This window comes from Falco punctatus (assembly GCF_963210335.1).
Source record: "Falco punctatus genome assembly, chromosome: 11".
NCBI lineage: Eukaryota > Metazoa > Chordata > Aves > Falconiformes > Falconidae > Falco > Falco punctatus.
Window position 1 is genome coordinate 35337639 of NC_137591.1, and position 14219 is coordinate 35351857.

The window sequence follows — 14219 nt, forward strand, 5'->3', positions numbered from 1 at the left end:
TGAGACATAACCAAGATCTTAACAGTGTTGTGTTTTGAAGCAAATCAAAATTGAGCTACAATTTAGATCAGAATTTTGTGGGTCAAACCTCTCCCTAGATGGGATACTTTGTAGGTACCTTATTGAAAGGTGGTGATGTGTGGTGTGGGGAATTTTCTGTGGTAATGTTATCTCTGTTAGACTTACCCACTTGCAAAGAAGGCTTCTACTGTCCCAATGTAGCTGTATGTGCTGAGGCCTTTGGAGACTCTATTTGTCTAGGGAACAGACCTGCAAGTTCAAGGAAAAATCACCTTGCCACTGGAAAGATTCTCAAGATGCAGCTGAACTTCCGAACTATGGGCTACAGATGACTGTATCACAAAGAAAGATCACCGTTGCAGAAGATCACTGTTGTACAAAACGTTACAAGAGTGTTAGAGGAAGGAGTGTCTCTGAAGGACAAGATAAAAGAGCTGGCAGAAAAAAGCACATAACAAAACAGGCTTTTTTGTTCATCCTAAGAAATGGCTAAAAATACATACACTAGTCATAGATATAGAAAGTTAATGGATATCTAATGGAATGCTGTTACTTCTTATGTTCTTGGAAAACAGTCTTTATATATATACTTTTTTTTTCCCCCTTAGATTTGTGATTGCAGTCAGTGAGGCTTCATAGCTGTAGCTGGTAGAAAAAAGGTATTGGCATTTGAGGGCCAAATCTAGAAGTCCTTACAGAGGCAAACACACACAGAATTTGATTCGAGGTGGATACAAATGAGGTCAAGCATTCATTGTTTTGCTGTTCAGTGTAGTAGTTTGTTTCTCTTGTAGCCAGGCTTGCACAGTTCCTCACTCCAGTGGTTTCTGCCTAAAGGAAAAGAAAACAAGGTTGTGCTAGTTGTTAAAAGTGCCTCATGCCTTAAGCAGATACTCTGCTAGCTGCTTTTTCAGGCTGAACTAGATGTTCTCAGTTAACCTAGGTAAAACACATCAAAATTCAGTTATAATCATGAAATGCCCAGTTCAGGTTTCTCCAAATACTCATTAAGCAGTTTGAGCCTTCCAAGTAGCTATGGACACACCTGTGAACAAACTGATCCCAATTTACTTTTGCTTTGCTATATTGCCATGAAACCATCATAGCACTATGGTTTTAAGTCTAAAATACAAGTTTCAGTAAAAAGTCATGGAGACAGCACCCAACACTAATCCTTGCATGCCAGAAGTGTTCCGCTTCCCACATACTAACTCTGTTGTGTTCATAGGAAACACATTTCTTTGGTTTCTGTACACATTGCTCCTGTAAAGAGAACAGAAGCTATTTGCCTGGTGTCTGGCAGTGTTTCTTCAAGGCTGCTGATCCTCCATACAAGTCCCATACTAGCAAACCAATTTCTCTATATAAACTCATGTAAAGTCCCATATTTGATTTTAAGCCTGACCAACATGAGAGAAGTTGTTCAGAGACACAGCTCAAAGTCTGCCCAGCTGCCTGTTGGAGTAGTGATGCTGACAGTATTCAAAGTGAGCACATCCAGTCTTCCGTTGGGAAAGAATTTAAAATAGTAGAGTAGAGATTTGAGTAAGATAAGAGCGTAATAAGGGGAAATGAACTTAAATGGTTAAAAGCTCCTGAAGAAAGTCTGAGTTAGCACAGCCCTTGTGTTGTTACCTAAACTTTCACGAAAAATTTCCAGTGATGGTCTGTCTTCCAATGAAGTTTATAGATATTCAATCCAATAAATGGATCCTATTGTACTCTAGGTTAGCTACATTCTGCATATTACTTTAAAGTCTTCATACTCATAATTTGAAGAGCCTAATAGTCACCATTACTAGAGTGGAAAATTTAATGCTACTAATTAAAATAGCTATGTGCATGAAGCTTAAAAATACTTTTATTGTTATATGGTTTATAACCTAACTATATCCACTATAAATGAATCTATATATGATTAACTATAGGGCATAGACTTTTTCCATTCTTGATGTACTAATTTTTCTGAAACTAAGTTAAACAAAGTAAATGCAGTACTTTGGAGTGCTACTATTTACATATTATAGCTAATTAGCAAGCACAATAACATAATCCTAGGGGAAAGGTCCACTGGCAACTTAATTAATTATCTTCTATTATTGTGTATCCTGTTAAAACAACAAGCATCTTACGCTGTGTAAGTCATCACAATTTTAATTAGCATACCCAAACCCAATATAAGCATAACTGCTGGTTTTGTCTGTGCTGAGTCTTCCTCAATTTTTGTACATAGGCACCTCTTCAAATCGTTTTTCCACATTCATTTGCTTAGAAATGTAACACAGATGCTGCTTTAAATGTTTTTAATGGAAATACTAATTATATGAGAAGTTAAAAATTAGTTTTATAACTACTGTAGCTGCCACTGAAATATGTATGTCAGGAAACAGTGGAAGAGTAATTATGGTTGTGATACTAAGTTAACTTGTTTGCTATATACTGTGCTGAACGCATCCTTCTAAGAAAAAGACTCATCTACCCGCACACCCATATACTAGAGCCAACTCGCAGGCTCTCAGCGGGATCAGGACTCCCAGACCCCGGGCAGCCCATTGCGCGCCATCCCCAGGCTTTCAGTGCAGTTCGTGCCAGGGCGGGATGGGGGGGAGCAGCCCCCCCGGCAGTAGCAGCTGGCAGTGCTGGCCAGGGTCGCACCGAGGAGAGGGACGGTCCCTTTGCTGCACCGTGGCACCCACTGGGCCCCTTGCCTTTGTGCCCCAAACACAGTGATCTACTTTACTACATGAAATATGACATCAGTTTTTCACTAACTTGAACTACCTTAGTCTGCTAGAATACTTGTCCATTACACAGGTACCGTATACAGCCGCAGCAGGGGCTTCATTCACTATCTGCACAATTCCTGTTCTGGCTGAAAGGAATGGCATTCAGTGATGGCCAGTACCTGCTAACAGCCATCAACAAGGAAAATCACTCCAACCTTATATTCTGGAGACTGTTTCAAGCTTGCTGAAGCATTGAAAAGGGAGGATACACTTCCACACCACATTTCCACACGCCATATGACCCCACTATCATATCCTGGAAATCAAACAATTTAATTTCAGAAGGAAGGAACCTGATTCCACCATTAAATGTTAGGCTCCGTTTTGTGGGTATAGAGAGGAGTTTGATACCAGAGGCCACCACCTGACTCCACCAGAAAGTTTCTGTTTGAGCCCAGTTAAACCAGGGATTTGGCTTCAAGAGTCATTCATTACCATGATAAATCATTTGCAAAACAAAAAGGCACAAGTACTCCCTGAGTTTCTGGCCTTCAGCCTCAGCATTTGTTTAGCCCAGGGTATAGTTCCATGTTGTAAAAAACCTTTGTCTTTTGTTCTGCCTTGAATATCTCACTATGTTAAATGAGACCTTCATGTGAGAAAAAAATCTGCAGAATTAGTCACTTCCATCTCTCTTACCATTCTGTTTATCAGTTGAGAAACTACTTGATAGCTGAATATGTAAATGCTGCTGAACTCCAGGTACTTAGTTATGTTGTGTTGTTGTAAAGTAGTATTTTCGTAAAGAAGCAGTGCTGGCCTAGCTTGCTTTCACTGACAGTGAAGGGATTTGGACTTTTAAGTCATTCTCAACTGTATCAAGAAAAGGATTTAGAAACAATACACAGTATTGTTATGTCTTTCCGCAGCCCAATTTAAGTTACGACCCTGTTACTAATACTATCATCTTTTTTTATTTCTTCTCCTTTGCTGCTAGTGCCTCTGTGCTGCCCTGCCCGCTGGCAGAGCCTGCAGCATCACCTGCCCAGCCCTTACCTCTGCAACAAAGGGAGCAGGGAAGGCCAGCAGCAAGCTAGGTCGTAACTGTAAGAGTTTGCCTTGAGAAATGCTGAGCAGAGAGGTATGACACAAATGCTGCTTGTCCAAAGGACTTAGGCACATTCTTCTACTTGGGATTCCCAGCTGGAAGCTCCCTCCTAGAGCTAAGCACCAAGCAAATCCTTCTTCTCCAAACTAAGCCAGACATTCCCCTCTTTCTGCCCAATACTCATGATCAGAAGATATCCACAAAGATGTGCCAGGTTTACCTCAAGAAACTTGGTATTTCTTACTTTCAGAAAGATACTCCAGCTGCCTTATTTACTTCATGCACTCTTTAGGCCGGAGATCCGACCCTGGATTTCCCATGCCTGAAGTACACTTGCTGAAGAACTCCTGCCTTTGGCATTTTTGCTGCCTTAGGTAGATGAGAGCCATGTAGTACATAAATGCAAGAAGATCTATATCATGAGCTGGACACACAGTTATTTACCACTGACACGACTTGGGCAGTCCTGGCCATGCCCAGAGGCAGTTTGGCACCCAAAGGGCTGGTGGAAGGTGGTACTGTGAGGACCTGAGGCACTGAGTTAGGTGGCAGCAGAACAGAAGTTTTGAGTACCTAATTTTAGATTTAGGCACTTCAGTTAGCTAATAGTCTACCACAGCACAGCCTGAAGTATAGCATACATAGCAATGCCCACACTAACCTTAAACGTGCCCAGTTTAAGCACCAGAGTGGCAAGAGCAGGCAGCAGCGTAAGTTATAAGCCGTTCTGTCTGCATTGCTTTTGCATCGAGCTAATCCAATTAAGCCTCTGTCATTACTTCTTCATCACTACTGTATTCATGATGCAAGATGGCACTGTGTACAGGTACACGAGGAATTCACACTTCCATTTGTCTGCAGCCATAACTTCACACCTGTCATTTCACTTCCAAATGAGGTTATGTGAAAGCTTTACCAAAGCTTCTGTTTTCAACAATGCCAGTCAACATACCACCTTCAACATCAAAGTCAACTGTGGAATGATATACTATTAATTGGGAAGCAAGAATAATTTATTTCAGTCGTGGATTTGATTTTACCCAAGGAAATTAATGGTGCAATATAAAGTAAATGCTACGACTTCAGTATGCAATTAAACATTTTGCTCAAGATCCAGGCTGTTTTAAACTTCTCCTTTTAAACACATTTTTAATTATGAATTGGAAAGAAAAGAATCAATACATCTTTTAGTACGAATTTCTGCATACAGGACCAAGCAAGCAAGACAGCATACTCTTTAATGTGACCACGTTTTCAGAATAGACATTAACTGAGGCTTTTTCATGCACAGTTGATTTTGTATAAACTGATTGACACCTTTGGGGGTCGTCTTTCCACTGACTCATAATTTTGCTCACTCTTTAAAAAAGCCTTCTGCACGCCCAGTATTCTCTAGTTAAAGCTGAAAATTCAACTCATCATATTTACACAATAAAAAAAAAAATCCATTCTGTGTTGTTTTTAATTGCAAATCCTACTCAAGGGACTAATTCTCCTGCTTAAGAGGCAGCCCTGTGCCTTCTACTAGAGAACCAACTGCAGTCAATTATGGTAATGAAATGTCAATAAATATAAAAATTTAATACAGCCTGCTCTTGGTGAGTGGCAGATGAGGACTTGCCTCCCAGACAAATTTGCTGGTGCTGCAAATATTAAATGCACCTGAAAGAGTAGCAGGTTGCCTGAGAGCTCTCCAGTAGAGGGATGGTGGGAGATCCAGGCATCTACTGGGTTTTTCCATTATGGCATAATCACTGCGCTAAGGCCACTGCACTGATATTCTCGACATTCAGACATCTTAACTTCTTATCATGAAGTGAATAGCGTATTTCCCCCACAAACTGGAACCTCAGTGAGGGATTTTGAGCTCCCCCCCTTAACAATTACAAAAGGGAAATTAAGATGTGAAACTTGTTATTTATATGTGACCAGTTTCTCAATATGAAGTAGTTGAATCCTGTCACTATACTAAACTGCTCTTTAAGTAAAAAGTATTTGAGGTATGTTACTTATATTTTTTTCTTACTATTTGTATAAGTATATATACTTATATATAAAGAAATATGTATGAGTATGTATACAAAGAGAGAGCAATAACAGATGAACTAGAAAGTAGTTTATGAAAGATGGTTTGGCTGGGATTTCCAAAGACCAGATGCTAGTTTTGTCACCAATTTCTTTGGCCCTGAGTAAGCAATTTAAGGCTACTACTTCAGTTTTCCCAGGTGTAAAAGCAAGCAGTGAAACCTACCTCACAGGTTACTTAACCATAATCCATTTACTTAACTGAAACATAACCACAGCTTTAAATATTTTGCAGACTTGGAGCAGTGTTATTCTTAATATCCATACAAAAAGTGTAACTTCATTTTTCTTGTACAGTTTCCTTCAGTCAATGCCTTGGAACCACTAAGAGTATATATAAATAAAATGTTGTATTAAAAGTCAGTAACCTATTGATTATATTAAGATCATCACTGGGAGAAGTTATTTTTAGTTCCTTTCAATCATCTCTCTACCTTGCCTGGCGAAAATTTTGTCAGATTTAAAGTCTTTCAGGTTTTTTTCTTGCTTTACTGCTCTTCATACTCAAGCAAAATCAATTCAGTAGTTTTAAAATAAAAAAAAAAATTCTTCAAAATACATGCCTCAACATATTTTTTTTTTTTTAAAGAGATGTAAAGGGATCAGTGCCTAGAAAAACAATTTTTTGCAGTATTGGCCCGTTTCCTCTGGTGATACCTGGCCATTCTTTATTCACTACTTTATTACGGAGGACCTTAAAGATGGGATTAGAGCACCGATACCTTTAGACAAATCATTAACCCAAAGTGTGTACTTACCATTGTGCTTGGTCGTAGTTTAGAGCCAGACTTCGCTTACGTATGCCTACATGGTGTGGTCAGCAAATTTCCCTGCTGCTGTGGAGGCTCCTAAAAAAGAAAGCTGTTGGTAATATTAGAGCAGCCAGGCAGGAAAAGGCATTTTGGAAATGTATCAATAACCTGATGAGGTCTCGGCCAGTTGGCCAGGAGTGGTTCATGGCAGGAGCAAGCAACACACCTGGCCATTTCTGCGGGACGGTGGCACCGGAGGGGAATATCTAACCCTGGTGTAAACAGGGCTGAGCTGAAGGCATTTCAGTTGAAGCAGTTGCTCAGATCACCAGCTCCTGATACACCAGCTGGAGCTGCCTGGTCTGGGAGCTGCCAGCCTGTCTCAGAGTGGACTCGTCCTGGCCCCTCTGCTTTGCCTTCATGCGGCGGCATTCCCGCAGGCTGCGGTACCTGAGCACTTCTCCGCTGGTCACCATCCCGTGACAAAGCATGCACATCTTCAGAGTGGCAGGGGGTGGTACGGCCGCATGCATGGGAACATCCCCATGGTGGGACTGGGCTTAGCCAGAATGGTTGCAGAGTGCAAGCAGTAGGGGGGTTGCCCGAGATCCAAGGATCGCCCAGGGATGTGTCAGCTATAACAGGCTTTGGGTATACTTTACTTGTGAATATCACCTTTTATAACAGGGTGTATTAATATCAGCTGCCTGTCGGATCTCGATATACAAGTGTCACTTTGGAAATCTCATAAGACAGGTCAGCCTGCCCCGAGAATGGACGGGCAGCAAGACCAGGGCAGCAGCCCCCCGGCGCCGTCCCACTTCTCTCTGTGCCCCAGGGAAAGCAGCTTGGTGTGGCTCTGCTGGGGACAATGTGCAGCTGGCCCGTGTCACACACCTGCCCCTCCGCCTTTGCTAGCAGGGACAACTCGCCAGGACAAGTCTGTTGGAACCAGCTCCAACAAATACCAGGATTTTGTGTAGCTAAGGAGAACAGAAACCGCCCACACAATACCTCTGCTTCCTGTGGGAACACACTGACATTTCTGGGCTTGAATAGAGGTTTCTGGCCAAGTTACGGACACGGGACCATTTCCCATGAATAACGTTATGTCCTGCTGGACTAATATGCCCAGTGTAGGTGTGAAGCTCATTTCATCAGTCTTTCTTTGCAAGATCATACAATTACAATGAGAACAAGAGACACCAAATGAATCAAACGAACCAATATGGGGACAGCTACCATAAGCCTATAAGCTACCATAAGCTCTTCTCATATATAAAGCTTCTACAAAAAGCTAATACAGACAAACAAGCATTCACAGTGATGTGACATTTTTTAATAATATTTTCAATACATACCGTTGTACTAAATCTGATTTATATATAAAATTATCTTGACTTGATAACATCACTAAATTGAGAATGATTCTTTTATCCAGGAGTATCCCGGTTGTATGTAATTGCTTGAAACATCCTGAAGGGATTCCGTGGGTGTGACAACCAGACAGAAATGCAATTCTGTTTTACAGGTGGATTATTCTGTAATAGCATCCCAAGCTGGAGCCACCCTCAACAATCTTATGAGCCATGCACAAGAACTAGTAGCAAAGCTTCGTTCCCTGCAGTTTGATCTACGAGAATTTGTGTGTCTCAAATTCCTGGTGCTGTTTAGTTTAGGTAGGTACACTCTACTCTTCGTACTTAATAATGGACTGGTTTTTTTTCCTAAAAACATTGAAAATATTTTGCTTTTCTTGTTTTTTCCTGAAAAACATGATATTGAAATATATTTAATAAGATTCACGGTAAGATTATTTCTTAAATATCACTTGCAGGAAAATTATGTGTTAGGATTAGAAGTGAGTTTCTATGGAAATTACTCCTAAAACCTATGGAATTTAATAAGTATTACAAGCTTTTTGTGTTTCTGTATGTGATTTCTGAATATTCCAGAACAAGCATAAAATTCTATTAGAAATTCTAGAGAACAGTGGAAAGTACAGATTGCCATGTTTTTCTGTGATATTGAATACAGTTATGTAAAGCAGACGGAGTGGGGATATGGTTGAAATATCTCTCTTTTTCAAAGGCATCTGTGGTAAGTATAAACAATCTTCTTTGCATATGATAGCTGTCACATCACAACCCATAAATCAGGAATGTATCTCATAGTTTTTAAAAAGTGAAAGGAACTCTTAAAGTGCAAATTAATGATAACAGCTTTATGACAGATCTGGCCAGGAAATAACCTTTAAAGAGAAGATTGTTTTGTACTAGTGGAGAGGACATAGAATGGGAAAGATACCTATGCAAGACAAATTAGTTAAACCAGTGCCCTCCAATGAATCAGTCAAGAAAAATCACCAGTGCCAGGAATGAAAAAGGGCTTAGGGAGATGGATTCCTATTGACTCCAGAGGAACAGATTTTCTGCCTGTCCTCCGTTTCAGGTTTGCACTATGTTGACTTAATAAAGCTGGTCTAAATAAACTTTGGCCAAGTGAATTTCTGTTCAGACAGTTAAAAGGGGAGACTTAAAAATATAAATCAGGTCCAGAGCCAGCCATACCTCCATAGCCCAAACTCCTATTTTACTCAGAAGACATTTTGTCTACAAAGAGAGTGAACAGTTGAACCAAACACAACAACGAAAGAAATACCAGCAGCGGTGGCATTTAGTAATGCTTTTCTTTAATTTTCAGTTTTTTTAAAAAAACTTCATAAAGGAATTAAATTCTACAAATAAATTGTTATAATACAATTGCAACAACAGGTTTGGTTACACTGTAAAGCATCAATTACTGTCTTAAATATGTCCCTCCATGTGGTGTTTATAGTTTGAACCTGCTTTGGAAAATTTTCAGTGAAGCTTTCTTTAAATACAGGGACCATAAAAGATCAATACTTCAGAGGTATAGGACACAGAACATGTAGAAAAAAAAAGAATTATTTTAAAAATTAGAACTATGCTAATAGAATTGATTGTTATGATGTACGTACATTCTGAATCCTAGGAAGAGATGATGGATTTCCCTGGTAACTATTAACATTTTGTATTCAGAGCTTAGTTGCTTTCCATGTCCTAGATTTGGAGAAGGAAAAGCCAGCCATCTGTTACAGAAATTCTGTTTTATGAATTAATCTGATGAAAAACAAGAATTCAGTTTTCCTAACTACTAATAACTGAGTTTTTCAGTCATTAGGCAGTGGCACAGAAACGCCTAAAGAGCCTGTAGCTTCCCCCTGATAAAATATTTAGAGTTTTCATCTCAGTTCAGTGATATTTTAAATTAGCTGAATAAGTGAAGTGCATTTGGAAAATTCTCACATTTAGGTGGCCTTTTTGTTTGATGACTTTCACCAGCTCTTCTAGTACTTTTCATTGATTTAGGAATTGTTCTTACATCTTTACCTCTCATAATTCTGCCAGGTAGCGTGCCCAACTTCTGAAGCAGTTGGGCAGGAATACCTTACAAATTTTATCCAGTTAGGATAAAGCCAGGTTATCCAGTTTTTTTCTCATTTATGCTACTACAAAAAGAGTAATTCTACTGCTAATAGGAGCCTTGTAGTCACATCACTTGCATATAAAAGTGATGTAGCTAAGAAAGGTTCAACAACTTTGAAACCAATTAGTTCATTAGCTAGCATACTACATAATTCCATTTGCTAATAGTCAAAGCCTGACGTTATTCTGCAAAGAATAAAATGTAAAGGTGTTACCACTTGACCCACAGGACTGAAGCAAATATTTAATGAGAATGATGACAAAACTGAAATGAAAAACACAGATACCCTTTCCAGCTAAACACTTAAGTCTGTGCCCGAAAGTATGAATGAATCATCTGGCTGGAGTTAATAAGACACCTCACAACCTAAAAGTGAGTCAGGTTTTGAAGACATTGAAGTGCCTAAGAACGCTGGCAGGCATTCAGCAGGGCTGTCAAAACTATCTAAGCATCAAATCCTACATAAATAACTGGGAACAATTATTGTACCTAAGTATCTAGGTGCATTTGACACATACCTACATCTCTTAGGCGTCTAAACAGAAAATCGGTCTTAATGCCAAAAATATACCGCTTAATAAAAATAAAAAAAATTCAAAAACCTCAGCCGACTCTTGTTGAAAATCTGGCCCCATAATGTTTAATGGAATAAAAAGCGCCTCAAGACATACCAGCCTTTTTTCATTTCTGAGGATCTTCACCCACAGGGTTAACCAAACAACTAAAACCTTATGTTATTGTTCTTTAGTATAGTACTTGGTTGAAAAATATATGTCTAATATAAAGCCTCTCAAAGGCAACACAAAGTCAATAATTTATTAATTTATTAAGAAGAAGCTGTTTGTTTTTTATAACCGCCCAGGTAGGAGGCTGCCTTGTAAAGCTGTTTGGTATTCATGGCAGTAACGTATTGTCTGTCTCTTCACAAGATGGCAATCTCCTTCAGGGCAAAGAACTTTGTTCCTGCCTTTTTTCCTAACATTTCAGAAGTGATTATCTTAGTAAACTAACAATAAAATAATGTTCAAAACCCAAAGCACTTACAATAACTTTTCAAAACACAAGTAAGTCATATCAGTTTTGCTTGCTAGATTTTAAATGAGACAGGTAATTGTTTGTTATCTACTCATCAAAAGTTCCAAAGGGTTTATACAGGAAAATGCTTTTGATTGATGGTAGCATTAAAGAAGATGCTGTTGAAGCTTAGGCAGATGCATATTTATTGTAGCCTTTGTGGCTAGCAGTGCACAACTCTTTCTGCAGCCAGGAAGACTCCACTCCAGTAAGCCAGCCAGCTTTCTCCAGCGGGCCATCTGGTCCAGCTGGGCCCATCCGATCAACATTGCCAAGTATATAATGGTACAGTTGACTCAGCAATTATTTAATAAGCCAGAATAATTTGTTAACTAGTTTCTTAAGTGTGACATCTCTTTAGTTTAGTTCTACATAGTATTGATATGTGTAGAGTTATGTAACTTTTAAATTCCCTCCACCAGTTATAAAAAGCAAATATCTTTACAGCTAGGTAGTTCTTACCTCTCTGTACATAAAAGTCTTCCTTCATGTCCACGGATCTTCATACTTCAGTGACTGTCCGTCTACCCTTGGTGGTTCCTTATGCCATCCTTCAGCCCATCTGGAGAGGAGCAACTTCATCACACCTGAACTGTTGTTCTCAGCAGATAACCACTTCAGCTGAATCAGTCCTTCAGCTCTTGTGCTCTCACAGGTTAAAAAGTCAGAGAACAAATCAAAGAGAATCAGCAGAATCACCACTATCACTCTGGAGATTACCATATCGTGCACAGTACAGACTCAGCTGTGTTTTAGATCGACAAAAGCCTTGATTCATAAGGACATTAAAGCACCAGCAGAGACCCTTCCCTTCACAGCTTCACTGCACCATCAGTGGTCAGGCAATTACTCTCTTAAGACATAGGACGTTTGGACAAAATATAAATTCCATCACATTACTCTGATCCACTTTCTTAATCTACAGATCTACTACACTAGTCCATCAGGGTTCCCTTAAAGAATCACAACCTTCCCAGGAGTCAGTCCACCCCGGCAATTTATCACTGTGTACCTCCTCCCTACACATAAACAAACACGTTGCTTTCCTCTCTCGCTGCACACCAGAACAGCATTACACAAATCAACCAGTCTAATTGACACCTGAGATCACAGTAAAGCAAATAGAAACAGGTCTTGTGACCAAAACTGCCCTTCACAGTTTTGGTTGTGTAGCCTGGTATAACTGCTAAGCCATCTTCTAGTCCCTTCTTCCCCGACATGATCTCTGATGGAAAACTCTGAATTCTGTACCAACATCTGTCTTTGCTGCAAATGATACACCAGATGCTGATTGAATGTTTTATTTGAAGATGATCTGGACTGCTGAAGCCAAAGCATTTTATTGCAAAGGAGCAACCCATCTACCAGTATGATTTATTTGAAAGTAGTTTTCTATTTAGGTGGCCTAGAAATACCAATTTGTTATCAATGTCCATTCCAATTATCTTGAGCTACTAGCTTGCTTTGAAGTAAACCAGGACACCAGTTCTGATAGCAATTACCCTTGCCAACCTTTTTTGGGCTGAGGGTGACATCATATTTGTAAACTCCAAAACATACCTGGTTTTTGGTGCGTCGTTCCTGTGTTTTCACATACAGAGGTATTATTTCCTTAATTCCAACTAAGGGAGTGAAGGTAAGCAACATACCATGCCTGAGTCAAATTGTGCTTTATCAGCCCATTTTTTTTCACAGTCCGAAGATACATGGATTAAAAAAAATCAGCAGGTGAAGAGATATGGCAACCTGGATTTTCTTGGCTACTTAGTTGCATTTGACAGGTTTCTTTCAAGCAAAAAGAACTGACAGAGCCATGACAATTCAGCAACCGTAATCACACGGTGGAAAGTCAGTGGCCAGGCAATAATGGGAAAGAATAAAGAAATCTTTGACAGACCTGAGTGTTAAACCTACTTTTAACACTACTTTATGAACTCATGTCCAAAACATGGAAAGAACACATCTGAGAAAGATGCTGATCACTTCATTGTACAACTGTTTATCAAAATTACCACTAAATGAGAATAAAAGTATCTTGCTTTCCCAAGCTAACCAAATTGAGGATAATGCCACTTCTTTACCCTAATCCCAGAGTAATAATACACCTAATTTTTCTATAGCATATAACTAGTGCACGATCAAAAAATAGGCCAGGCCTAAAAACAAATACAAACCATTTCTTTGTCTTTAATAATTGCTGGTTTGAAAGAAGATACACTACAGATAGATGTGCTGGTTTTGGCTTAGTTGCTGATTGGGGTTAAACCACAGCAATAGAAAAAGCAAATGTGTCAGTTTATCAGCCTGTTTCAATTTTCATTACCAAATTTGACATTAGTTTGGAAACTCCCTTTTTTGTCATATAACATAATTAAAAATAAATAAAATAAAATAAATAATAATAATAAAAAGAAAATACAAACAGCAGCAAATTGCTGCCTGACATATGCTGTTGAATTCTCCAGTTCTGGGACTGACATAGATCAGCATGCTCCACTGGGGTGAAACCTTGGCCTCACTAAAGCCAACGAGAACATCACATTGCTGTTAGTGGAGCCAAAATTTGCCTCACTCTTTCTATTAGTTGCTTCCTACCATAAAGTTCAGATAATTTTTTCAGCAAATAAATTTGCTAAATGACTAAATTTAAACGATGTTCAAAGAACCAAATGAGTACCTTGCATGGGATATTCTCTATCATCTTCTGATGCAACAGATCTCTTCATTTTACCATCTGGTAGCTTTACAGAGTGGAGACTTAACCTGAAATCAGCCATCTTCTCTTCACCAAAACTTCCCATCTGTCCTACTAGTTTTTATTATCTGAATGCATCAAGGATGTCTCCCATCGGAGCAGTTTGTAAAGTGAAATGCCAATAGGAAGAAAGTTAGACATCCCTTGACCCATGTCCAGGCACTTGTCTGCCTGTGGAGCTAAATGCT

The 14219-nt window shown here is 39.3% G+C and overlaps 1 protein-coding gene and 1 long non-coding RNA gene across 3 annotated transcripts in view; one reads left to right on the plus strand and one right to left on the minus strand.

Moving 5' to 3' along the window:
• NR5A2 (nuclear receptor subfamily 5 group A member 2) overlaps positions 1-14219 on the plus strand; it is a 107700-nt gene that overhangs the window by 66830 nt on the left and 26651 nt on the right. For both annotated transcript variants that reach the window (XM_080406797.1, XM_080406796.1), the window contains one exon: positions 8224-8371. In XM_080406797.1, the coding sequence (XP_080262923.1) occupies positions 8224-8371 (148 nt within the window). The remainder of the gene's footprint in view (positions 1-8223; positions 8372-14219) is intronic.
• LOC308071417 lies at positions 766-11837 on the minus strand. Its single transcript, XR_013931190.1, has 3 exons — positions 11739-11837; positions 6699-6788; positions 766-852 (listed from the first exon to the last, which is right to left on the minus strand). It is a non-coding gene; the product is annotated as an uncharacterized lncRNA (long non-coding RNA).